This window comes from Molothrus ater, chromosome 8, assembly GCF_012460135.2.
Source record: "Molothrus ater isolate BHLD 08-10-18 breed brown headed cowbird chromosome 8, BPBGC_Mater_1.1, whole genome shotgun sequence".
Classification (NCBI taxonomy): Eukaryota; Metazoa; Chordata; class Aves; order Passeriformes; family Icteridae; genus Molothrus; species Molothrus ater.
In genome coordinates this window covers 24,206,911-24,231,220 of record NC_050485.2, presented here as the reverse complement: position 1 = coordinate 24,231,220, position 24,310 = coordinate 24,206,911, and the positions used below count along the sequence as shown (strand labels likewise).

Here is a 24,310-nt window from a genome sequence, read left to right as displayed (position 1 = left end):
AAACTTCCCAGATCTGAGAACCTGGGATCCCCATTCCTTCCTCCTGTCTTGGCTGCCCTCTACCTTTCTCTTAGCTTCAATATAAGGGACCATAAAACTATAATGAACAAACACTGGAACACATCTTGTGTGAGGGTACCAAACATCTCAAGGATGTCAGTAAAGATACAGGGACATGCTACAAAGGCAGGACAGAACAAGGCCCAATGCTTTGCTAACCTGAAGTATCTATTATCCATCATGCTACTAAACTCACTATTTTTATAAGACAGACTCTGTCCTTGTTTCCTTGATACTGAATTTATCTTTTTTAACCTGTGCTAGCAGTTGTATTTGGTGGCACAATAACAAAAACAAACAAGCAAGCACCCTCTTTTTTCGAAAGCAAGAGCACTAACCAAGTTCAAGGGCAAAACCTGGAGCAGAAGGCAAGTGAAGACCTATTTACTGTACTACCTGATCCACAGAAGGTTTAAGGAGAGCTCTGACCAAAGGAGAGAGCTGTTCATCTGCTTGATCCTTTCCTTACAGACTTCCATCTTTCTCTTCTGTTGACCAATGCTGAAAATGTAAATGTCTCCTTTACACCCATCCACCCAGAAAGGAGAGAGCCAGTCCATTCCACAAAACTTGTCTTTTCCTTTCAAGACTGGGCCACTATTGCATATTCATTACCACATTAAAAACTTTGCCTGAGGCCTGCATTTCTTGCTGTGCTCTAATGAGTTCAAGACCCTAGCTGTCTGCCCGGGGATTTAGAACACAGATATTTAATAGTAAATTATAAGGCAGAATATTTCATTTTACTTTTTTTCTGCTGAAGTAGCACACTTATAATGGTACACTACAGCCACTAAATAAAGATGGGGAGAGCATTTCTTTCTGTTCAGATAACACAATCTCTAGGTTACTGTGGTCTGGCTGGAGCCAGTTCAGTTTTTGGATGCTGATCTCTGCTCTTAACCTATTACTGGATCTCCCTAATGTCACATCTCCCACTACAGTCATATAACACATTGGAGCAAACTGTAATATATTTCTAGCACTATCCTAACAGCTTTTAACAAGCCCTACACAAAGCAGAGCTGCTAATAAAACCAAAATGCTCTGCAGTTAGTTTTTGGAAGCTTGCCACTGAGATCCCACCAGCACTACTTCAGAGACATTGGCTTTATAAAGTTCAAACCCTGCTTTCATCTAATGAAAGGGCCCAGATCCACATCCTGACAACACTTCACAGCTCTTGGCTTCCTCTGGGTCATCTGACAATCTATGAAACATGTGTAGCATCATTTCCCAACTGGAAACTCTTTTAAAAACTACAGTATTCTAGAAGGAACAGCAGCATAATTATTATTTTTCTAAGTAGTGCCAGATGTGTTTAAAAGCCACAAAGATAAACAGGAGGGGAAAAGCTGCATACTTTGAATTAAAGCTAGTAAGAGCATAAACAAGGCCCTCCAAGAGCCACAGACTGACAGACCAAGTTCCTGCTCATCAAATCTCTTTCCTACTTGAAGTTACAGAAGCATGCACCACCTCAAAGTTACCATGCCAGGGCAGAACACATTACAGGAAAAATATCAGTCTACTTTTCCTCTAGAAAAGCTCCGAGACTTCCAGTATCTCAATTACCATGAAATCCATGAACCACCACATTCTGCTATGCTACCTCACCTCACTGCAATGGGAGGCAGACAGGAAGTCTTGCATCTCTCATGACAACCACCTCAGCTCCATGGGAACCACGGTCCTGCCTTTGGACATTCTGCTTTGCCTTATTTCTTTCTGTGTGATTATCCCCTGGAATTATGGCTAGTTTGGATTGCTAGTGCTCTGACAGAAATACAGAACTGCCTGACATCAGAATGAGACATAGATGTGAACAAGGAAAAAAAAAAGGAAAAAACAGGAGAGGAAGAAGTTTTTCCTGTGATTGCTTGTGCTTCAAATAATCTTGTCCCCACACTGCTATATACAGGATAGCTTCAGAGATGTTCAACGAAAAAGCTGTGATCCTGCCACTTACCTGATGAAACAGAACACACTCTTTCCTTCACCAGCAAGGCATCAACAGCACAATGTTCTGACTAAACTCCTTTCACTTCTTCTCTCTAATTTTACCTACACCTTGACAAGCAGAGCAATGCTTCAAATTCTGAGAACAGAAAAGCAATGTTCTTCTGCTCAGGATATTGTTTTTGTTGGCTTTACTCCTTACTCCAGCCTTTAGATTAGAACCTAGAATAAACACACCAGTACTTCAGAAGGGCAGAGAAGGATTATAACCATAACACTCTCCTAGCATATCTAACAAAAACTAGAAGCAGTCCAGTGACTAACAGGTGCCCAGAAACAGGAAGGAAAAACTGTTTGAAGGCATTGCTTGTTTTTTTATTCAATTTCAAGACACAAGTATTACAATTTTTAAATCAGGTAACAGCATCAGTTCAGGGACTGCCCACTGCAATGCCTAGAAAGAGCCCAGAGATTACAGACCATCACCTTTTGAGTGGAGACATTTTCCTTTATGTAATATTCATGGCCAACAATGACTTTCCATCTCCTGCTTGAAGCCAGCACATCCTTCCCCCAACAGGAAGGAGTGGAGTTCACAGAAGGTTTCTCAGCCTTTTCAGCACAGATTTATTCCCCATTATGAATGCAACCACAGAAGAGCCCCCACCAAACTACACTGACCTCCCACACTGAAAAACAGCACTAACACTTCAGCCAGCACATTCCTACTAGCACCTCAGAGCCCATAATCACATGCCTCAGGGCTGTTCTTCAGATACAGCTGGAGGTAGTTTTTGTATATCTGTGGGTCAGTTATTGTAGCCTTGATAGCAGGGTCCTCCTTCATGGCCTCCATCCAGCGTTGGAGCTTTGGGGTGTGATTCAAAGAGCTACAGGAAAAAGGAAGAGACTGAGTAAGGCAAATGGAAAATTAGGAGGGCATCAAGGAAACAAAACAGCTTGAAAAATTCCACTTTACTACTTTCTCTGTCCCAGTAAAGTGTCCAGTTTAGAGCAGGATGAAAACTGCAACGCAGTACAAGCTTTCTTCAGCAGCCCCCAAGAGTGGCCCATTGCTGCCGGGTACACCAGGAATATTGATGCTGAGGCACTTCAGAACACACCAGAAGCAAGGCAAAGTACTCACTCCTTCAGCTGGAATGGTTCCAGACGTTCAAACCATGGCCAGATCATGTAGTCAACCATTGAGACCGAGTCCCCACCATAAAACACCGTGTTGCGTTTGGACAGAACCTGGGAAGGGTGAGAGGTATCAGCTGCCCCTCAAAGGAAAAGTGCAGCAGAACACTACACAAAAATCCCACTGCACAGTGGAAGGCAGGCACACTACAGGGATCAGTGAGCAAATGAAGGAGATACAGTAAATTTCTCTTGTGCATGCAGTATTAGCAGAGTCAGTATAGTTAAGATTAATACTACAGCTGCTATTTCACAAACTCAGCCCAGCTCTTCTCCAGAGATTCAAAATCTGTCACAAAATATGAACCACTAACAAGCTGCAGCATGTGCACAAACAAAGAGTAGCTTAGCTCAGAATGTTTGTGATTTCTTGCTTGTCATAAAGCATAAATGGCACAGACTAATCAAGCACAGCAGCAAACATTCATTTCTTGAGCAATAAATCCAGCTAAATTAATCATCCTGCTAAATTAGAGCACCATTTTAGCAGGGACTCTCTTCCCATGGCAGCTGAGGCCAAGTGGTGTCAGGGAAGCATTTCTAACATTACATCTCAAACTGCATTTGATTCCAGGTGCAAAGGCAACAGGAAGCAAGTGTAACTTACACCAGAAAGAGATCCTCCTCACAGCTCAGCACAGAAAGCAGGGCCACAAAGCATGAGGCAAGCTCTCCTGTTACATTTATGACTCTGATACATTTTTAAGTGCCATGGTTACCCAAGTTTAATGTGCTTTAAATGACTCCCCAGAGCTAGATAAGTGGCTCTAGATTCATAAGTGGCTCTATTTTTGGGCACTCTGGTGTTTTAAAGGTGGAGCTCAAAAGACCTTACAAGTCTTGGTCTTTTTGAACACACGCCCCCTGTACACTCATATGGCATTTACTCCCTGTCCATAACCCCCATGATCCAGTAGAAATCTTGATGCAGCCCTTCAGGAAGCATGGAGCTGTCTGAGCTCCCAGGTGTCTGGCAGAACACAACCAGCAGCTGCACAGGGGCAGCGATGGGAACACAGCCCCCTCTGTCGGGCAGCAGAAATCAAAATACAGAAGTGTTCCAAAGTACTTCCCCTCTGGAATATCTCTTGCAATACACTGAGGGAAGTTTGCATGGCTCTGTTTCAGCCACCTATTCACAGCTGACCATCAGCTGCTGCTGTAAAATCATTCAGGGTATAGTAAAATGGAGACAATGAAGGAACAGCAAGTTATTTTGCAGTATTAATCAAGCAGGAAGAAGGTTAATCCTTCCCTAATGTTTAATACATCTGTATTTCAGGGAAGTGAAACACACAACTTCCCCCAGGAACTCGTCATCTGCACTACTCCAGCCTCAGTCTGACCAGATGGGCAAGACTACCCTGGAAACAATTGTGTTTTGGCAGCCCAAGGGGATGGGAAAGCACTAGGAAAGAAGTGAAAGGTTATTGGCAGCTTTGCACCAGAACAGAAATACCCTGGAGGAACTGTTCTTCATTGATCCACTCAAGCATTGGCTGTGGATGCTAAAGACAGAAGGAATGGACTCATGACAGAGACAAGTGCAACAGCTGTTCATATCAGCCAAGAACCATTACTGACACGGACTGTCAAGTGGCTAACACAGCATCAAAGCCCCCTGACATTTCCTGGAGCTCCACTGAACTTGCATTACACCACCAGTAGCAGAACATGGTCCAGGGTTGGATTTCTACAAAGCACACATTACATTCTGCTTCCACCCACCCCCAAAGATAAGCTCTAGAATGAAAAAGATTTTATGTCATTACCAAGGTACCTGCACTGGTTGGGTTCAGCACAGATGCTTTTCAGCAGCTCAGACTCTTCAGCCCTTGCTCTTTGTACATGCTGCAAGGTCTCCTCCACTTAGAGCAGAACACAGATATCCAAGACAACAGCAGTGGTTGTTCAAATTCAAAACTCTCTACAAGTCTACACAGTCTTTATCATTAGATAAAGTTTAGTTTAACTATTTTTGGTCCTTGAAATTTATTCCAATGGTGCCATTGTGCATCCTGGGCTGAGGGTAATAAATTGAGAGATTGTTTCTTGTGGTAACTACCAACTAAATGAGAGATCTACCACCAAATGCCACAGCATGAAAGGAAAAAAAGGGAACATATAAAGGCTGGCAACCTCCTTGTTATCATTAAATACTCTCACCTCTTCAAGTTTGCCAAACTTTTCAGCAATCTCTGCTTTCAGTGCAGTGGTGTCCTGTCCATCTTTGACTGCCAAAACATGCTTGAAAAGCAAGGATGTTATCTATACAAAGGAAAGTATAAAGTTTTTAATGCACCTATACAAGAATACAAGTTAGCCACTCAAAACTTTAAATGTTAACTTAGATGTTAAGATATTAAATGCAAATTAAATCTTAAGAGATTTGACGTTAAAGAGCTACATAAAGTCTGTTGATAAAAATCTTCTATGCTTCATAAAAGGCAAGCAAAAGCCTAGAGGAAGAATTAACACAAACAGTAATGAACTTTAGTCTTGTAATAAGAAGAGAATAGTGAAAAGTGTTTCCTATCTGCACATTTTCTTTCTTGCAACACACTTCCCTCTTTCCGTTCAGTCTACTTACAAAGGGCTGTTGCAAATACATTCTCTCTTTTATTCCCTTTCTTTGTCCACACCCTTTGCATCTTCTGTTTCTTTTCTCCTGTCTCATATCCATGTGACTTCTTTCACTTCCTAGACTCCTCAAATCACATGCTTTGTATGTTTGAATGTACAGAGAGGTTAATTCCAGTCAGCCAGCTCCAACCCCAAATAAGAGCCAAAACCAGCCTCCCTACACAAGTCCCATGTTTACAGCCACGTGCCATCTCCTGTCCATGGTTTTAGGCTCTCTCAGTCAGGCACTTCCCACATCCTGCATTCCTGATTCAGTACTTCCTCCAGAAAGGACCAGAATAAAATACAGCAATTGTCACTTGCCAGGTCTCACATATTTGGCTCTCTTGGTCTGCTAACCTTTGCTCTACTGTAGGATGCTCAAAACCCTACCTCAGTCATACAAACTTGCACTTGCTTGGATGCCTTCCTGCATCCAACCTTGCACATAATTCTGGGAGCAATTCAGAGACACAGTGGATTGTATATGCTCACAGCAAAAGGCCCCAAATATCCCCTCTGCTTATTTAAATGCTCATCCCAGACACAAAACCTGCCTTCAAGAATGAAAGCAACATCAGCAACAGAGTGCAGCTTTTGATGCAATGGTGAAGTCAGAAACAGTCCCACTCTGATCACACAGTACCTTTGAGAAGTCTTCCAAGAGCATCTTTTGACAAGCTCGCTCATAGGGGTCTGAAGGCATCAGCTTCTTCCCTGGAAATGCTTCATCCAAGTACTCACAGGTGATTGGGGACTCCCAGATCAGCTGGCCCTTGCTGGTCTCCAGAACAGGAACCAGCCCAGAGGGGTTCTTCTCAAAGTACCACTCGGGTTTGTTTTTCAGATTGATGTTGATTACTTCATGGCTAAAAGGGCAAAAGAAACAAGACCCAGACAGGCTCAGTTCTGCTCCAGTCCACCCCATACCCTGGCGAAATGCAGTCACCTCAAGAGTTCAGTACTTGAGAGGCTCAACCCCCAAGACCCTGTACTCCCCTGTTTTCTTTGAAGCTGTTTGCAGGACTAATCCTTTGACACACAAGTACTGCCACACTTTGCTGGAGAAAGCATGCACTGACTTGCAAGGAGTTGTCTGCAGACTGCATGCATGTCTTTTATTAGTTTAACAAGCACATAACTACCAAGCTAAAAACAAAAATTAGAACCCAGCACACTTATCACATGTGAGTTCAGGGGCAGTCTAAGAAAGAAGCAGTTAACTGCAAATGAGCTACACCCCAATTAAGAAATGCATCTGAACCTTAACCTGCCCTTACACCAAAGAACAAATCAGGAGAGCATCCTTCCTACTTATCTTCCCAACCTATGGCCTCATAAGGAACAACTGCTTAGGGTAAAGGCAAATAGATATTGATTAAAAAAATACATGGGAAATACGTCTATATTTAAAAAACAGAAGTTATATGCTGAGTCGTGTGTGTGACCCCTGAAAATTCCTATTAAGCCCAAAGGTCTGCTAAACATAGCTGAGCCTTCAAAACAACTGAGTACTTACCAGAAGGCAACTATCACACCTAGGTAGCCATAAAACCCCTCCAAAATCACTATGCTACAACAAACCTTCCAGCTCCAACATCAGTCCAAAGACACTAAATAAAAACAGAATTAAACTGACCCAGTGGTTTTATTGCATCTACTCTGTCAAAACCAAAACATCCATGTAAAAAACAAAACGAATTAACTCAACTCTCATCTTACTTTTAAGAGACCTGTTAGCATTCCCTGTTCCAACATGAACTCCAAGCCCTGTGTTGGTTAACAAACCACTGGTAGGCCTTGGACTTGGCAGAGTCAGAAAAAAGATGGAAAAAATGGTTAATTTTAATTTGTGCCTGAGGGAGACATTAGACACCATTCAAGAATGCTGAAATGGCTATCTTGAAAAAGAAACAAACACAAACGTTGAATTTTATTAACTTACTACAGCACAAGAATGAGACAAAGTTATAGGAACACGGTACATTTCCTTTTTAAAAAGGTCATTCACTCTCTAGTGTGTTTTGCTGGGCAGCGACACAACAAAAACAACTGAATATCCATAGCTTCCAGAATTTTCACAGCCACTCGCATCAAAAACAAACAGTGCTATGTCTCTGCTCACATTTACTGAGGGCAAAAATTATAAAAGAAAATCAGCTTGGGGTTTTTACTTTGGGCCTTTATGCAGCTGCTTTCATACACACCAGACTCATTCAAGCTCCAGAGCCAAATCACGCACAGAAGCCTGTTCCCAAGCAGTTCGTTCAGGGATGTTTAATTTAGGAAACAGAGGAAGCCAGGCCCGCCGCTCGCTCCGGAGCTCACCTGATGCCCTTGGCGCGGAGAACCAGGCGCGTCCGCTGCGCGTAGGGGCAGAAGCGCATGCTGTAGAGCCGGATCAGCCCCGCGGGCACCGGGCCCGGCGCCGCGCTGCCTGAGGGGAGAGCACAGGGGCTGTGACCGCCGGCCCTGCCCCAGCCCCAGAGCCGTGCCGGGCCCGCTCCAGCCCCAGAGCTGTGCCGGGCCCGCGGCGCTTACCCTTGCCCAGGCTGCGGGAGTGATCGCCCGACATCCCGACACGGCGCGATGGGCCCCGATCTGTGACGGCTCCGATCGGTGACGGCCCCTGCGCAGCGCCCGGCCCAGGGCCGCCGGCACCGCCCGCCGGGGGACGGGTGTGCGGCCCCGCCTCTCTCCCTGCCTCCCTGCCCGCCCGGGGCAGCGCCGCTGCCGCTGCTGACTCAGAGCGCTGCCCCGTGGTCTCTCCCTGAGCCGGCCGCCCGCCCCACGCTGCTGGGACAGGCACTGCTCAGCTGCTCTCCATGCCCTCCCTCCCCGTTTACAAATAACTGCACAACCACCTCCGGCATTCCCGTGGAGACAGGACACTCATCTGAACTGCACCTCACGGGCCAGGTGTATCTATAAGCAGTGCCTCCAGCAGCTGCTGAGGTACCAGGATCCCCTCAGTGTCACAGACATGTTTTATGAAAAATCCTTTCCTTAGGATTTTTTCTCCTGAGAAGCCGAGAGGCCTCAGAAACAAAATGTAAACAATAATTATCTGCTGCTGTGGAATGCAACAGGTGCATCTGTGATTGGTCTCATGTGGTTGTTTGTAATTAATGCCCAATCACAGTCCAGCTGTCTCAGACTGTCTCTGTCAGTCACAAGCCTTCGTTGTCATTCTTTTTCTATTCTTAGCTAGCCTTCTGATGAAATCCTTTCTTCTTTTAGTATAGTTTTAATGTAATATATATCATAAAATAATGAATCAAGCCTTCTGAAACATGGAGTCAACACTCTCATCTCAACACCATCACACCTCAGTGCCTCCTCCCGCATCACCTACCATTCTCCAAAACCCCATCCAACCCCACCTTGAGGGTAACAAGAAGGGTTTATCTCTCCTGCAGCTGTTCTGCTTCATGATAAAAACCTTGAGAGGAGATAATAACCCAGGAAACAACAGAACATAGCAAAAGTTAAATCTAACTTAATTACTACAGAGCAGTTATAGGATTCATGCTTGCTTCTGCAAAGATCTTTGTGGGAACATCAGTGTGTGCATAGAGCAAAAGAACCAAAGCACAGATTGAAGTCTCCTCCATCCCTTTGCTCCCTCTTCACTTGAGATTAGGGCACCAGGGCCTTCCTTGTACCAGCTTTCCTTGAAGTATAAAAATGGAAATGGAGGTGCTTTCCTGTCAATGATTTTCATATATTCACACAGTGTCCAGGTCGATTTCTGACCACAGAGGTAAAGTGATTCCCTTCCTGTGGCCCCACACACCAATCTTCAGGTTGGCACTGTACATTAATAGGAAATAGCTAATTTGTAGGGACCAGCGGGCTGGCACAGCTCTTGCCAAAGGGAGGGAAAATCTGGCAATGCATACTCCTCTGTCAAACCCCCAGGCTAACAGAGCATTCTCCAGTCCCATCAGTGGATCCATGCTTACACAAGGGACAAGTCCTACCTGTTTTGGTTTGGTTTTGTCACTGGAGACACCTGGTCACAAAGACCAATATTTTCTGTGGTGATCTCACCTGCAGATAAACACTGGTCGCTAGTAACATAACCATGACTTTGACACCATTATCCATTACAATGGAGGAACATGATTTTTGTTGAGTCACTGCTGCTTGATTATACATATATTAAGCAGCTAAGCACAGAAAGGGAGTGGTAATTTGTTGCACAAGTCTGCCACGCCCTAGGCAAACAGAACCTGTACATAAGGTGCTCTTTGCCAACAAAATTTTCTCCTACCATAAAAAAAAATCCCAACTGTGTTAGAGGACATAGTCCTTATTCCTCTAAGTACCTATCCTTAGTAAAGATTCAGCAAAATTTTGTGTGATGAAAATAGAGAAAATTAATTTGAAATTTCTCATAGCAATTATGAAACACACAGGCAGTCTTCTAGCCCACAGCCTGGAGACAGGCATGTAGAAACTCAAACCAGCATCACAAGACCCACATGCTGCAATAGGCCCTCAGAAGTACCAAAGAAAATAAACTCACTTCCTCATTCTCTGCTGGTGTTGCCTGGCATGCAGAGTGCCTGTGGAGACAGGAGGTGAGGAATGGGCTTGTCCTGCTGCCTCTGGGCAGAAATGCCACTCTCCATGCATTGCCCTCTAGCACTGTGAGCACACACCAGGATGGCAAAACTGCACACTGCCACTGTACAGGGAAGTTACAGCAAACTAACACAAACAACACACTATAAATAACAATCCTTCCTTAGGAAAATAAATCTATTTTTTAAATACTTGGAGGTTATTGCTGTGTCACCAGGCTAAGAGCTTCAAGTACAGAAGGAAAGGCTGCAGGTGTACTTTCTCTTTTTTTCTGGGGAAAACTTCTCAGCTCACTCTGAAGCTTCAGGAGCTTTATTGCACAGAATCCAAGAAGAACTTTTGTACCTTGTGGAATTACAGAATCATCAAGGCTGGGAGAGACATTCAAGATCATCAAATCACCCCTAAATCACATCACCCAGCACCAGATCCAGACCCCTCCTGAATACCTTTAGGGATGGTGACTGCAGAAAGACACAATGGGAAAACAGATACAGCTGTCCTGCAAAGAGACAGGCAGATGGCACCGGATGAGATGCAGGGACACGCAGGGTGACCAAGACATGGAACCCACAGACTCTCTCCCAAGGCTAATGCACCCCTACACTTGATTCAGCAGCAATGATTGCCCAGGTGAAAGGGCGCAGATTATATCAGTAGCTCGGGGCAGAACTACCCCAGCTTATCAACAATAAGAGCTCGAGCAGGACCACTCACGCTTCTCACGCCTCAGATAAGAGGCCATGTCCCCACCTGGTTCTTAAATACCCGCCCGTGCTCATTGATTGGCTGGCGCAGGGGCGCGGGCCAATCAGCTGCGTGCTCCCAGCCCGGCCAATGGCGGGCGCCGTTGCTGTTGCCAGGGCGCGGGGGTCCCGCGGCGGCGGCGGGGATGGCGGCGGGGCCGGGCTCGGCGGGACCCGGCGCGGAGGGAGCCGCCCTGGAAGTGAGGTGGGGGCGGCGGCACCGCGCCCACACGCTCCTGACCCGCCTGGGGGGCGGCGTGTCCTCAGCTGTGCTCAGCCCGCGGCGGCTCCGTGAATTGGGCGGTCACACAGGGAGGGGAGGCTGCGCTGTCGGGGTCTGTCAGGACAGCGCGCGGGGAGAGAGAGAAGCGCGGGCGCGGATGGCAGGATCACGGAATGGGGCGGCCCAGGGGACCGTAGTGGTAAACCTGACCCAAACTCCCTGCTCAGGCAGGGTCATCCCAGAGCATGGTGCGTGCGATTATATCCCCACGGTTCTGGGAGAGCTCCAGTGAGGAGACTCCACAGCCTGTCTGAAAAAAACCTGTTCCAGTGCCTGGTCGCTCGCACAGTAGTTCCTCTCTTTCCTCTCTTTCTTTCCTTTCCTTTCTGTCTGTCTATGTATCTGTCTATCTGTCTGTCTATCTATCTATCTATCTATCTATCTATCTATCTATCTATCTATCTATCTATCTCTTTAATATTTAACAGCCTGAACCCTTGTCCCCCTAGGCCTTTACTGGATGTATAATAATGATAAATTGCACTGTCACCCCCATTAATTTATCCCTGCGTACAAGTTTTCTAGATTCCATTTTCCCTCTGGAAACAGAAGTTAGGAATACTTCATTTCCCCTGATTCAGAGCTAATGTTGCAGAAAAGCACAGAGCTAGTTCTGTAAGGGTGTTCAGACAGGTCTCATGTGCCATGGCACTCCATACAGCCTGTTCTTGTATGAAGGAAGGCCCAGAAAAACATTGTCAGCTGAAATGTCTCCTCTGTTGCCATGGCTTTCAGCTCATCTCCACAAGCACATTGTCAGGGCTCCCACTCCTCTCTGGCTCCACTTGACTCCAATGTAGCAAAAGAAGCCAAGAGAAGAAATTCCTCAGAAAAGATAATGGGAAGTTATTGCTGGAAATAAATTTATCTCAAGACCAGCAATTTTAAGGCATTCCTAAGTATGAGAGTGCTGAGGCTTTAGTACCATCTTCTCTGAAGAGTACAACAGATCAGCAACTGAGCTGATTTTATGACTGACTTATGTTTGTGAAAGAAACATAAAAATATTTCTGGTCATTGCAGAGAACAATGGTCTTTCCCAGTCAAATCCTCTAATTTGGAAAAAGAGCAGAGATGGGATGTTTCTGAATAATAATTCAAAGGGAGAATGCTAACAGCAATGTTGTACACAGAGAGTATATGTTACACTGCTGGAGCTTTCCTGCCATGGTACCAGCAGGCTGAACTGACATCCTCATTTGGTGGTAAATGCAAATCCCTTTGGTAAGAGCACCCTGATGTTTGTCCACACACTTTTTGAAAAGTAAAAACATCTGCTAGCAGTTATGAATTTGTTGACATGTTGTAAGCTCATAAACAGAGTCCTCTTGTCAGTAATTTATTTCAGTCCTTGTGTAACACATCCTGTTTACATTCCAGAGTTTTACCATGTTAAAGTACTGGAGTCTTTAAAGCAGAACAGTCCTCCTGTTTTGCTTCATCTAAACAGAAGCTGTACCTTTTTATCTTTTATTTTATGTGTATGAGATGAACTATGAAAGTGCAAAAAGGTTAAGCAAACACAATTGGGTCCCAAGTACAGATCCTACCCATGCAATTCTTTCAAATAAAGTTATACCCTCTGCAGGGATATGTGAAACCAGAGCCTGTGAACTTGGCTGACTTTCTTTTTAGTGAAAACTGAAAGAAATAAAAGCATCTCTCCATGTTCTTATGCCAGTCCTTTGTGCATTTTGTGACTGTAGGTTTTTGGAAACAGTGAACTAGTGACTCATAATACCAGATCTTAGTTGTTGTGGTTTTGCAACACTGGTATGAGGATGAGTCTGACGAATCCCAGTCATCAGTTCAGTGTAACTTAGGCATTCCCTTTTGCACAGTATTTTGAGAAATGTGTGTCTGATTCCTGTTTTAACATTCAGTTACTCTGTTTGCAGTTGGGTTCAGGGGTTCTCAAACAAGAGCTTGGCCTTTGTCAACAATCAAACTGTCTGCTACCCTTGTGGTAATTACATCCTCTTCCTGGACATCGAAACAAAGAAGACAAGAGCAGTGCAGTGCCAGAATGGCCAGGTGGGAGCCTTTGCAGCAAGTGCCAGCAGCCAGGTGGTGGCTTTTTCTGACCGGCAGCTGAATCCCCTCATACACATCTACACTTTTCCAGAACTGAGAAAACTGACAGAATTAAAAGGTAGTGATGTGGTTACCCTCATCATCATCATCGTTTCATTAAAACAATATTTAATCATCAGTTTCTGAAGTTGTGGGGCCTTTTTATGAGACTTTAAAACCAGGGATGTTTGTCCCTGTCACATGTCCTTTCTCATGAAAAGATTCATGGAAAGCAGTGCAAGGAATTTTCCACTGCACTACTTTTATTTAGGTTTAAGATAGGGAGGAATATGGCCATACATAATGACATTAATTTAAAAGGAAAAGAAAAGGAGTTAAATGGAATTAGTTTTAGGAAAATGTAGTCAGAATAAGCAATAAAATCATACTGCAGTAGACTCCCAAGCAGACTGCTGAAAGCCAGATGAGAAATCCAGGATGTGAGGGATGAGGATTCTTGCGGTTAAACTTTGGAGTTCAGAATCTAATGTATGGTTTTGCCTGCTTCATGTAATTTCTCTCCTTGGTTTAGTTGCTTACCCTATTCATGCTTCAGTTCCCTTGCCATTTAAATAAGGATCATGATACTTGCTTTTTCATGTATTTGAATAAAATTATGACTGCAAAGGATTTCATGGGACATGGGGAAAAATACTTTACAATTTCAAGGTATTATTGGAAAGGAAATTGAAAAAAATCCAAGCAGTAATACATAGGGAGCATTTTTATTATCAAATCAAAAGAATAATCTGCAGTGAAGCAAAGAAATCAAGGGCCTGAAGAATATTTAAAGAGTTAAATGGATATAAAGGAAGTGAGAAGAGTATCTGTGGTATTATAAAATAAAGTCTGGGACAATCAAAGACCATGTTCTTTATTTTTACATTTCAGGTGATGCTCAGCTGGACTATACCTTACTTGCATTAAGTTTTAAAGGCCCATATCTGGCCAGTTACTCTTCAATCCCAGAGTTTGTTCTTTCAGTATGGTAAGAGTAAAAAACCAAAATTCTCTTATACCATTTGTATTTAATTCATATTTTTGTGTGACTACTGTTTTAGCATAGATTAAGCTAACAAATATGGAACACATACTGGTTGCCTTAATCTTTTTTTTTTCCTGACTGATCATTGTCTGCAAACTTTCTGTACCAAAAATGCTGTTTATTTTCTAGTATTAGTAGACACTAGTCAAAATGGCTGTAAGCTGTAGCAAAGTTATCTTTCACCTTCTTCCAAATTTTGTTTTTTGGAGTGTTTCCAGAGCCTACAGCATCAGTTAATTATCTGTTCACTGTTGGAGGGTGAGCACCATGCTGGTTGTGGAAGAAAGTTGCCTGCTGAAAAGAGGAAAAGGGTTCTAAAGCCGATTGGCACTGGTTTGTCCCCCTGGACTGTTCAGTGGTCCTCTTAATTACTTTTGCTTGATCTTAGTTCTGGCTTATAATTTTGCTCAGTGATTACACAAACTTGGATCACTGGGTTAGATCATAATTTTCTGTTCATTGATGTGAAGTATTATATAATGCAGTGCAGATACAGAAAGGTAGAATATTTAATGTTTTAATTGTACTATAAAATACAGTCCTGCTCTTGCCTTCATTGCCAGCAAGCTCCCATTGACTGTGGAGTCTGAGCACTTCAAAATAAATGTGGAGGGTGGAGTAGGAGAGAGGCAAGTGAGGACATGTAGGGAATAGTCAGTATAGTCTCAGTTTACTGATGATCTTTTCTTGTACAAGTGAAGATGCAGAAACTTCTGGAATTCCAGAATTTCAGTAATGAGAGTAGATACTATTACAGATGCCCCTTCTTTATCCCTTCTGAAGAAGAACAATGTTTGCTGTGATCATACACAGTAGTTCAAGAAGGATGTCTGTGCAGATCACACTGGAAACCAACAAAGGCTCACTGGCCTCACAGCTGACACACTTGTCACCTACAGCAGAAGTAACACATGTGGTCCAGTGTGTTCATTGTGTGCTCTTAAACAAAAATGCACCATCCTGAAAGACTTCTCTAGATTATTCTTAAAACCAGGCACACCTAGAAGTGTTTAAATGCTTTAAAGTAGTAGTAATTTCCCAGGTCGAAAAATTTTTACCAGTTTGAATCAGCGTGTTACAACAATCAGCAGGTAATTGTCATAAAAACCATCCTAAGTCACAAAGAATTTAGTAACAAACTATAATTACATTAGAATATTAAGCTTAGAATGTGCAATAATTTGAACAGAATTGTGTGAATTTACTTACACTTCCTGTGAAATCAGGACCTTCATTTTTGTGATTGGATTATATTGTGCATTCATTGATGATTTATGTGTGTATAAAGGTCAGAAATCACAGTGTAGAGCATTAGATGTCATGACTATATGACAATTGCACAGCCCCAGTACTTTAAGCAGCTAGTTTGGAATCAGAGGTGTAAGAGATGTTTTGAAAGATGTCAGTCTCAAAATATAAAGAGCTTGTGGATAACTAAAAGCTATTTTATCTCTAATATTTATTCTTTGCTGTTCAAAGGAGAAACTTAATGTCAGATTCCTTTTCAGATACATGTTTCACCATAGTTTCAGATCTTAGTAAATTATCTACTATAAAACCCTGTTGGCGTTATCTGGTAGGTATGAGACAAGAGCATGCTGACAGATCTTTAGAAAGCAAGATAAGCTGATATCTGTAAAAGTCAGAATTGCAGTTTATAGCTTCCTCTAATTTTAATGAGGGCAACTGCATATGTGTGAATAATTCCCAATTTTGCATATGCTATAAATGTTAACCATTGTTTGCTTTGTGATCATTTCTGTGAGTGAATTTTTTACAGCCAGGCTAAGGGATTATACTGAATCTATTTACAGCAGTGTATGCATTTTACATTTCTCCTCTCAGCAATAATGACAAATACTAAAGCTATAAATGTTATTTAGATTAACAGTCAGAGAGATTGTCCAATAAAGTAAAAAATGGTTTTAACCATTTTCTTCAAATGTTGTTAATCAGTTCTTGGATAGCACCTAAAAATGCAAATTCCGGCAGATATTAATCTGAATATTGAAAAATATTAAAAATAGATGAGGAGGTCATAAAATAGGTTATACTGGACAAAAAAAAAAGTCAGCAGAAAACAGATTCCCAGGTTTCTGTTAGCTACACATAACAGTCCCACACAATCTCTGCCCTGGTTTCTGGCCAAGTTAGTTAATGCAGCCATAGCTTGTATGTCTGCACTCTCAACACAATTACTGTATTATCTAGGTAATTAATCCATAGATAATCAGAGGCTGAATGTGGTTTCTTTCCTCATTATCACACCTTCCAGCTGCAAGCACTACAGTCATTATGTTACAGATTGGAAAAGCAAGGCTGGGGTGCTGAAGAATAATTGTTTGGGTCCATTTTAGCTGTTGCTGATGGAGCTAATGACAAAAAAATCCATTTCTCTTGACCATTGGTCTTTTCACAAAAGAGAGTGACTGATAATGTTTCTAAAATGTCAGTTATTCAATAATTTTCTAGCAGTAATAATTTTATGTGTGGCTAATTAACTACATCCTTTTCATTCTCAAGGGGACCTTACTGTTTTGACAGCAGAAATTTTTTGTCAGTGACAAAGTATTTGTTTTCCAAACTGGATCTTGAACATCAGTCCTAATCACATCCAGACCTTTGGCTTCAATGTTTTTTACCTCTTTAATGGATTTAATTTTCTTTTATTCTCCTTAATGAAGGAACTGGCAAGAAAATATCCTCCTGTGCAGTGAGTCTCAGCCAGGGCTAACAGGAACCTCTCTGAGTTTTAACCCCATGAATTGGCAGCAGCTGTGTTTTGTTGCTGAGACCTCTGTAACCATCTGGTGTGTTGAAAGGAGCAAGGACGAGCATCTCCTCACACGACAGTGAGTGCAGCACCCCTCAGGCTAAGAGCAACATCTAAAAGTGTAATTTAATAATTAAAGACTAGCAACATCTATCTGCAAAGGATTTAGTCCCACTTAGTTCACCTAGGTATTGCAGTCAGTAATTTCTAAATCACAACCACTATAAATCTGTCTAGTCAAGCAAGTGAATTAAATTTATGATTTCATTTCTTAGTACTCACATGACCAGATTATGCACACCATGAAGCTAATACTAATCAGCTGCTTTGGCAGTGTTAATCAAAAGCTGTGTGACTGAATAAAGATAGTGCCTGGACTGCTTTTCTGTACATGGCTATGTTGAGCATTGCTTTTGTAGCTATGAAAGCATCAAATTTAGATCAATTTGTACAAGCATAGTTAAACAATATCTTGTTGTAATCACAAATTGTACCAAAAGCTGTATCAGTTTTCGATGTGATTTCCAACTTCTGTCGCTAATTTACAGGTCCAGAGAGCATGCCTCTGTCAATGCAATTCACTGAGCACAGCAAAACTAGAATTTATTTATGCCAAAATGTGTTTTGAGGTTTGTAGAAAAGTAGCATGTACCACTCAAGTTGGAGTTGTTGACGTATGAAACCTGTGCTTCCCAGCTGTGTTTAATCTCATTAACTATTAATGTAATCAACATATTGCCACAGTTACACTAATGAAAGTATAAACAAGGCCTTAATTTGTGCTCTGAAAAAAATACCAAAGGGTTTTTGCCTTTTAGCATTACAGAATGCATATGTAAATACATAGGCATACTCACCTTCCCTCCATTCAATTTGCTGAAATAAAGCCCATTTTGAAAACAGCTTCTCAGTTTTGCATCAGTGGTTGCTATTGATATTTCTTCTCCTCAGACTGTGTCTTTTGCCTTTTCACAGCCCTGTGGAACTCCCTGATGAACAGGGGGCCATGAGTCCTCATGAAGATTTGTTTTTCCCACCTTCTCGTAAAGATGATCCATACTATGGCCCTGATTTGCCAATTTCAGCCATTGCTGGACTGGAAGGAGATGAAGCAGAAACTTTTGTGGTAGTTACTGATTTTTTTCCTTTTTACTACTGCAAGTCATTATATTTTCTATACAAATAGGTGTTAATAAATTCAAAATTCTAATGCTTATTAAATAGGTAGAACCCAGTAAATGGATCTGTTACCTCAACAATATTTTTGAAATCCATTTTTCCAGGAGACTGAGAAGGCACAATGCTGCTGCATAGTGCAGTGTTGAGATGTTTTACATAGCTCCTAGCATAAATCTGTGCAGTGGAGGTTTGAATCTCTGTCCCAGAAGCAGTATGAAGTGTGTCAGCATTTAACTGTGCCCAAGCTAAAATGACCTGCTGAAAACTTGAAAACTTACTCCCATGCTAAACTGATGGTAACCATCACATATCCTTACTTCCCTTTGGGATTGCTTTCTTTTTGACATTGAAAATATTTCAAGCTATGAAAACATTGAAGGCTTTTTTCCAGACAGAAACCCCTGCTTCTGAAATACATTCCCATACCACTGTAAGTGTTGGACCTTGCCATTTGTCTCACTTGTATTTGATTATTTACTTTTTATCCTCCCTTGAGGTGCCTCTTTTTAGAGGCTTCAAAACTCTTCTCATTTTGTTTGAAATTTACTTTCACATGACTTCCAGCTAGAAGTGTGAAAACATTTAGTTTGCAAATCTGGGATTCTCTTCTTAGATTAAGACCATTGATTTCTGTTTGGTGGCTTGTGATGTATATGAGACACCAAAACTGGCATGCATAAGATGACACTGGCATTGTATACTGCTCAATGGACAAATGGATGTTCTATATTAGTGTACAAAGTAGAGTCAAAAAGTAAACAGGAAATTATGTTTTCCTGGCTTCATCATCTTTTTGTTGCTTCATGCTTTCACAATGGTAGAGGTTTTTAACTGTGTAACTAGTTTCCTATGGTTTTCAGGACAATCAACCAAGAACTATAAAAAAAATTGTTTATTGATTCTAAATACATGTGAACTGTTCATATTTGAGATCACTTAGAACATAGAAAGGGAAGATAATATACGCTCATCTGGGGCCTTGCCGTTTTCTTCTGCCTTACTGCCTCTTAGGTCATGTGCAGATGATGAACTCTGCAAAACCCACTTTGTTCTTTATTCTGTAAAGTGAATTATAAGAAGTATTGGAGAAAAAACAGTTCCTGTGTTAGGTCTTTGGGGCTTAATAGAATTTGTCCTTGAATAGATGCCATGCTGTGCAATAGTGGTAGGTAAGTTCTTATGCCTGAACTTGCAGAACCACGTTGGGGGCTTTTCCACATTGAAAAGTTTATGCTTTCAGCCATGCTAGATATATGTACTAGAGATCTCTATAGGGTTTTTGCATTCCCAGCTGCCTTCAGAAAAACCTAGATTTCTTTTTAGCACCTTCATTGTGATTACGTTCTCCTTATCCATAGAAATATTTCTGGAGTAAGAGTAAACTGTTCTAATAGTCTTCATTGAAGATTTCATTTTCTTTCAAATTATATGGTTAATATTTTGATAGTTATTTACTGTCCAGTTTTCTTAGATGGGTGTATTTTGGTTGCCAGTATTGGTAGGTAATGAAGAAGTTGTTTAGTAATGAAATGGGTTTTTTTTCAGAAATATAGGCTCTTGTCCCTTTTATCATGGTGGTGGTGGTATATTGTTTCCTGTGTACTAAACTGTGAGGTTCTACACTCACAGTTTAACACTGGGAGGTAATGAATCTGTTTCTGGCATGTTTTCACCTTGCTCCAGGAGATGGTAGCTGAGTAATTTTTTTTAGGAGTTGAATTTATTGTGCCTTCCAGCACTAATTCTCTCCTCCACGCATGCCTGTGCACATAAACTCCATCTCTAACCAAGCAGAAAAACTGAGCCCTCTTAGATCTTCTAAGCCCTGACACTGGAGGGAAATCACATGCTTGTGATTGTGCTGTCAAGTTAAGCACCTCTTTCCAACACCCCAGCACTGAAAAGCAAGCCCAGTGTTCTTGTTTGCCTCTTGGAGGTGTGTCAGTGTTCCATGCTCCAGAGCCACGTACTGAGGCTGGCTATTCACCCAAGTGTAACCACAGCGGGGCAGCAGAGGGAAAGGATTGAAATATCCCACAGCTTTCCATCCTTTTCTTCCTTGCATGAGATTTTTCTAGATCAGAGTTTTCTACATGTGCTTTACCACAGAATCACAGAATGTGCTGGGTTGGAAGGACCCTACAAGGATCATCGAGTCCAACTCCTGGCCCTGCTCAGGACCATCCCCAGGAGTCACCCTGAGAGTGTTGTCCAAACACTTCTTGAACTCTGTAGGCCTTGGTGCTGTGACCTCCTCCTGGGGAGCCTCTTCCAATGCCCAGCCAGCCTCTGGTGAAGAATCTTTCTCTAATGTCCAACCTAAACCTTCCCTGGTACAGGCCATTCCCTCTGGTCCTGTCACTGTCACCACAGAGCAGAGATCAGTGTCTGGCCCTGCTCTTGCCCTCACAAGGGAGTTGTACCTGTAGTGAGGTCTCCCCTCTGTCTCCTTCTCCAGGCTGAAAAGACCGAGTGACTTCAGCTGCTCTTTATACAGCTCCCCCTCTAGAGCCTTAAATATCTTCCTAGCCCTCCTTTGGATACTCTCTAATAGTTTATTATCCTTGTTATATTGCAGTGACCAAAACTGCTCACAATATTCAAGGTGAGGCAGCCCCAGTGCAGCGCAGAGTGGGACAGTCAAGCCCACTTGAATCCATTTCATCTCTAGCACCAATTTTATTCCATTGTCTTTTTATAAAACTTTTTGTGGCAAGGATCCATCATGGATTTTTTTCCCCTGATGAGGTGCTACTCAAAAAGTGAGAAGTCAAAGAAAGACAGCATTATTATTGCTATTGCTATTGCTATTACTATTACTATTACTATTACTATTATTATGCACCATTGAACTATTGTACAGTCCAAGAAGCAACCTGGTTGGGGATTTACATAATCTCATCCTAGGCTTAGCATATTTTTATGTGTAAAGGCAGTCATGGCAGAAGATACAAAGGAACACTGCAGAAATTGTGTTTACCCAGAAAGCTTCTGTTTTGCAGAAGTTCAGTTACAACCTTCCCAAAGATTTGTGATGTTCAAGCCTTATAAAATCAGTGAAAATGCCTATATTAGATGTTCTTCTGGGTGATGTAAAGCCCTATTTGCTATAAATTTGTTACTGTCAGCCATATCTGATTTATAAAGTAAATATTAATATACTTTATTCCTGTAACATTTTTCCCCTGAGAAACTAAAAATGCTTAGTAGGCATAAATAAATAGAATGTAAGTTACTTACCCAGAATCATATAACAAGGGCTTGGTATATTTTGCTAATGAAATATAGGTACTTATGGATATCTGTCCTATGCTTTCATCACAAGTCCATCCATATTTTCTCTTTTTATAGAACCTCTAGTGAGACAGCAGGTTTTTTACAGAATCATACATAGAACCTTCTTTTTTTTCATCCATCATATTGTTTAGTGATCCTCACCACTTCTGCACACATGCATGGTGCTTTAAATCCTCTCTCTTAAATGTTCTCCCAAAGTTTTCTTGTCTTTTGTCCCCCTCTTACCCTCCCTGAATTCTCTTTAATCTGGTTCTTTCTGTCATGGTATTTTTATGACCTCTGTTACTGTTGTATCTGAGCAGGCCACTCTGTCTTTAATAATATTTGCTGGAGAAGTTCTGTTCTTCCTGTTTTATGAAGGACAGATTTATGAGAGTTATTTTAGCAAAATGAAATTCAAGGCACATGGGAAGTCCAGGTCAGGGATATTTCTAGCACTTATTTGCAGATGACACAAAGGTTGACAAAGCTGTTTTACAGAGCAATTTGGATTCTACAATAAGATAAGCTATTCAAACAAAATGTGTTTTAGTACTGCCAGGTATGCAAGAACCACATGTTCACATTTTGGCTATAAAGTGGAAGAATATTCCAAAAAGCAGTTTGAAAGGCATTTGTTGTGGTGAGGTCATAATAAGTAACCATTTAAATTGGGGCTTCTAGTGCCCTTCTGACATTTAAAGAACCCTCTAGGGGCTCAGTGTATTGAATTTTATCATAATTCTATCATTAAAACTTTGGGAAATGCCCTTGTTATGGTAGGTCAGTATCTTTGTGAGCATAGGGAAGATACTGGAGGGATTTCCAAGCTAGAGATAAAATTGTAACAGATGCAATTGCTGGAGAATAAATCCAGATAAATGCAAATTTAAAAATATATAGTTTTTAATTGAAAATATAATTCATCATTTAAACAAGTGTCTAGAGGGAGAAGTGAGTTCACCACCACAGTCTCCAGACATAGACTTTTGTGGAGAATGTTCTCTGTCAAGTTACTGGCTTCAGTGAAGGGATGACTGAATAAAATAATGCTGATTTAAACATGATGTCAGACTCTATGAGGTAATGATTTTTTTTTCTTATCTTGAAATGTATGTAACAGCTTGTCCAGATATTTGTCCATTGTTGATTGAACTTGTTTATTTTCATGCTGAAGCCTAGAAATTGTATTAAAACTTCAGTGCATCCTACTGCCCACTGCTGGACTGCAGCCTCAGAAATATACATGGGCTGTAAAGAAGGATATGTTTTGGCAATTGATGCTGAGCAATACAGTGTTTCTGTTCTTCAACAAAAATCTCCACCTGGTAAGAAATAGCTGAGTGTGTTTCATTCAAGCAGGGAAGAAAGTACATAGGTGAAAGCTTTTTGTGCTTTCTTCTGTTCTTCTATTGGGTACCTTACAGAAATTATAAAGCTGTTTTGTAGAACCCTTTTTTTATTAGTAGAGTAAACATATGAGAATGTCTTTTGAGATTCTGTGGGGTGTTTTTAACAGCCAATAACTGACTTTCATTTTTCTTCATTAAAAAACCCCAAAAAACCCCCAAAAACTGTAAATACATCAAAATTTATTAAATTAACTGTGTTTCCAGGAATCCTGAGGTGTCTCCTCTGCTAAGTGCCACTACCCTTCTGTGCCCATTAAGAGGGCTCCTAAATGGAGGATGCTGAGACACAGCCAGCAAAAATTGTTCCTTAGGCAATCTGTACCCCATCATCCTTTGATGGGATGGAAGGTGTCAGTCCTATGGTGCACATGACGTTCACACTTTGGTCAGGGCTAGGTGGAGTGCTGGAATATACTTTTCCCTAACATAGAGCTGTTTCCCTAACAAACACTGAATTAGTTGTAATAGATCATCTCCTGGTAATCTTATTTTCTTCTGTTTACGTATAGCACATGATTTTTTAAGCTGCAGCAAGTACCCTGACTACATTTTTGATAGTTAACACCAAAATGGAAGGCTACTTTTAAAACAATCTAACAAACCAGCATTATTTCTCTTTTTAAAACTATTAGACTTTTAAATTTAGCAAATCAAGAGTTGGAAAGCATCAAGAAATAAAAACCTGAGGTGTGACCAGAACTGTTTTGTTAGTTGAGTAGAAGGCAACAAGAATATTGGCTATTTGGGCCTTTTCTTGGCCTGTGTGTTCATCTTTGTGTCCTGTCCTAAAACTGTGTAACAAAATGCTTTGTATTTATATTATACTGAAGTTTCTGCTTAATTTAAAACAGACTGCAATTTATATCTATTTAGCAGAATGCTTAAGTACATGGCCAGCTTTAAGCACATGCTGAATTCCTGATATGGTGTTGCAAACAGAATCATAAGCAGCCACAACATTTCACTTAGGCATTGTTTTCAGAGTGGCTGAATTTTCCTTTTAAGTGTATAAAAAAAATTAAATCATTGTTAGAAATAAGAATACCATAACTTGGTACTAGAAGGAAGATAAATCTGCATGTGAGCCACTCT

The 24,310-nt window shown here is 41.5% G+C and overlaps 2 protein-coding genes across 2 annotated transcripts in view; one reads left to right on the top strand and one right to left on the bottom strand.

The window, feature by feature from the left end:
• Positions 1-2,372: 2,372 nt before the first annotated feature.
• Positions 2,373-8,514, bottom strand: LOC118688374 (glutathione S-transferase omega-1-like). The gene is made up of 6 exons (XM_036385888.2): positions 8,383-8,514; positions 8,170-8,278; positions 6,488-6,710; positions 5,386-5,487; positions 3,167-3,273; positions 2,373-2,909 (listed from the first exon to the last, which is right to left on the bottom strand). The coding sequence occupies exons 1-6, from the start codon at positions 8,414-8,416 to the stop codon at positions 2,756-2,758; spliced, it is 729 nt and encodes a 242-aa protein (XP_036241781.1). The 5' UTR covers positions 8,417-8,514; the 3' UTR covers positions 2,373-2,755.
• A 2,799-nt stretch (positions 8,515-11,313) lies between these two features.
• CFAP43 (cilia and flagella associated protein 43) overlaps positions 11,314-24,310 on the top strand; it is a 42,629-nt gene continuing 29,632 nt past the window's right edge. Inside the window, exons 1-6 of the mRNA XM_036386120.2 lie at positions 11,314-11,382; positions 13,359-13,612; positions 14,425-14,521; positions 17,263-17,430; positions 18,327-18,477; positions 22,984-23,134. Of these exons, the coding sequence (XP_036242013.1) occupies positions 11,324-11,382; positions 13,359-13,612; positions 14,425-14,521; positions 17,263-17,430; positions 18,327-18,477; positions 22,984-23,134 (880 nt within the window). The 5' untranslated portion in view covers positions 11,314-11,323. The remainder of the gene's footprint in view (positions 11,383-13,358; positions 13,613-14,424; positions 14,522-17,262; positions 17,431-18,326; positions 18,478-22,983; positions 23,135-24,310) is intronic.

What these genes read in the sequence shown, in the direction of transcription:
- LOC118688374 (XM_036385888.2), bottom strand. Translation starts at nt 8,416, where the DNA reads ATGTCGGGCGATCACTCCCGCAGCCTGGGCAAGG. An exon ending in CTCCCGCAGCCTGGGCAAGG is followed by an intron (nt 8,279 to 8,382) that starts GTAAGCGCCGCG and finishes CTCTCCCCTCAG; the next exon opens with GCAGCGCGGCGCCGGGCCCG. An exon ending in AGTTTGGCAAACTTGAAGAG is followed by an intron (nt 3,274 to 5,385) that starts GTGAGAGTATTT and finishes CACCCTTCCCAG; the next exon opens with GTTCTGTCCAAACGCAACAC.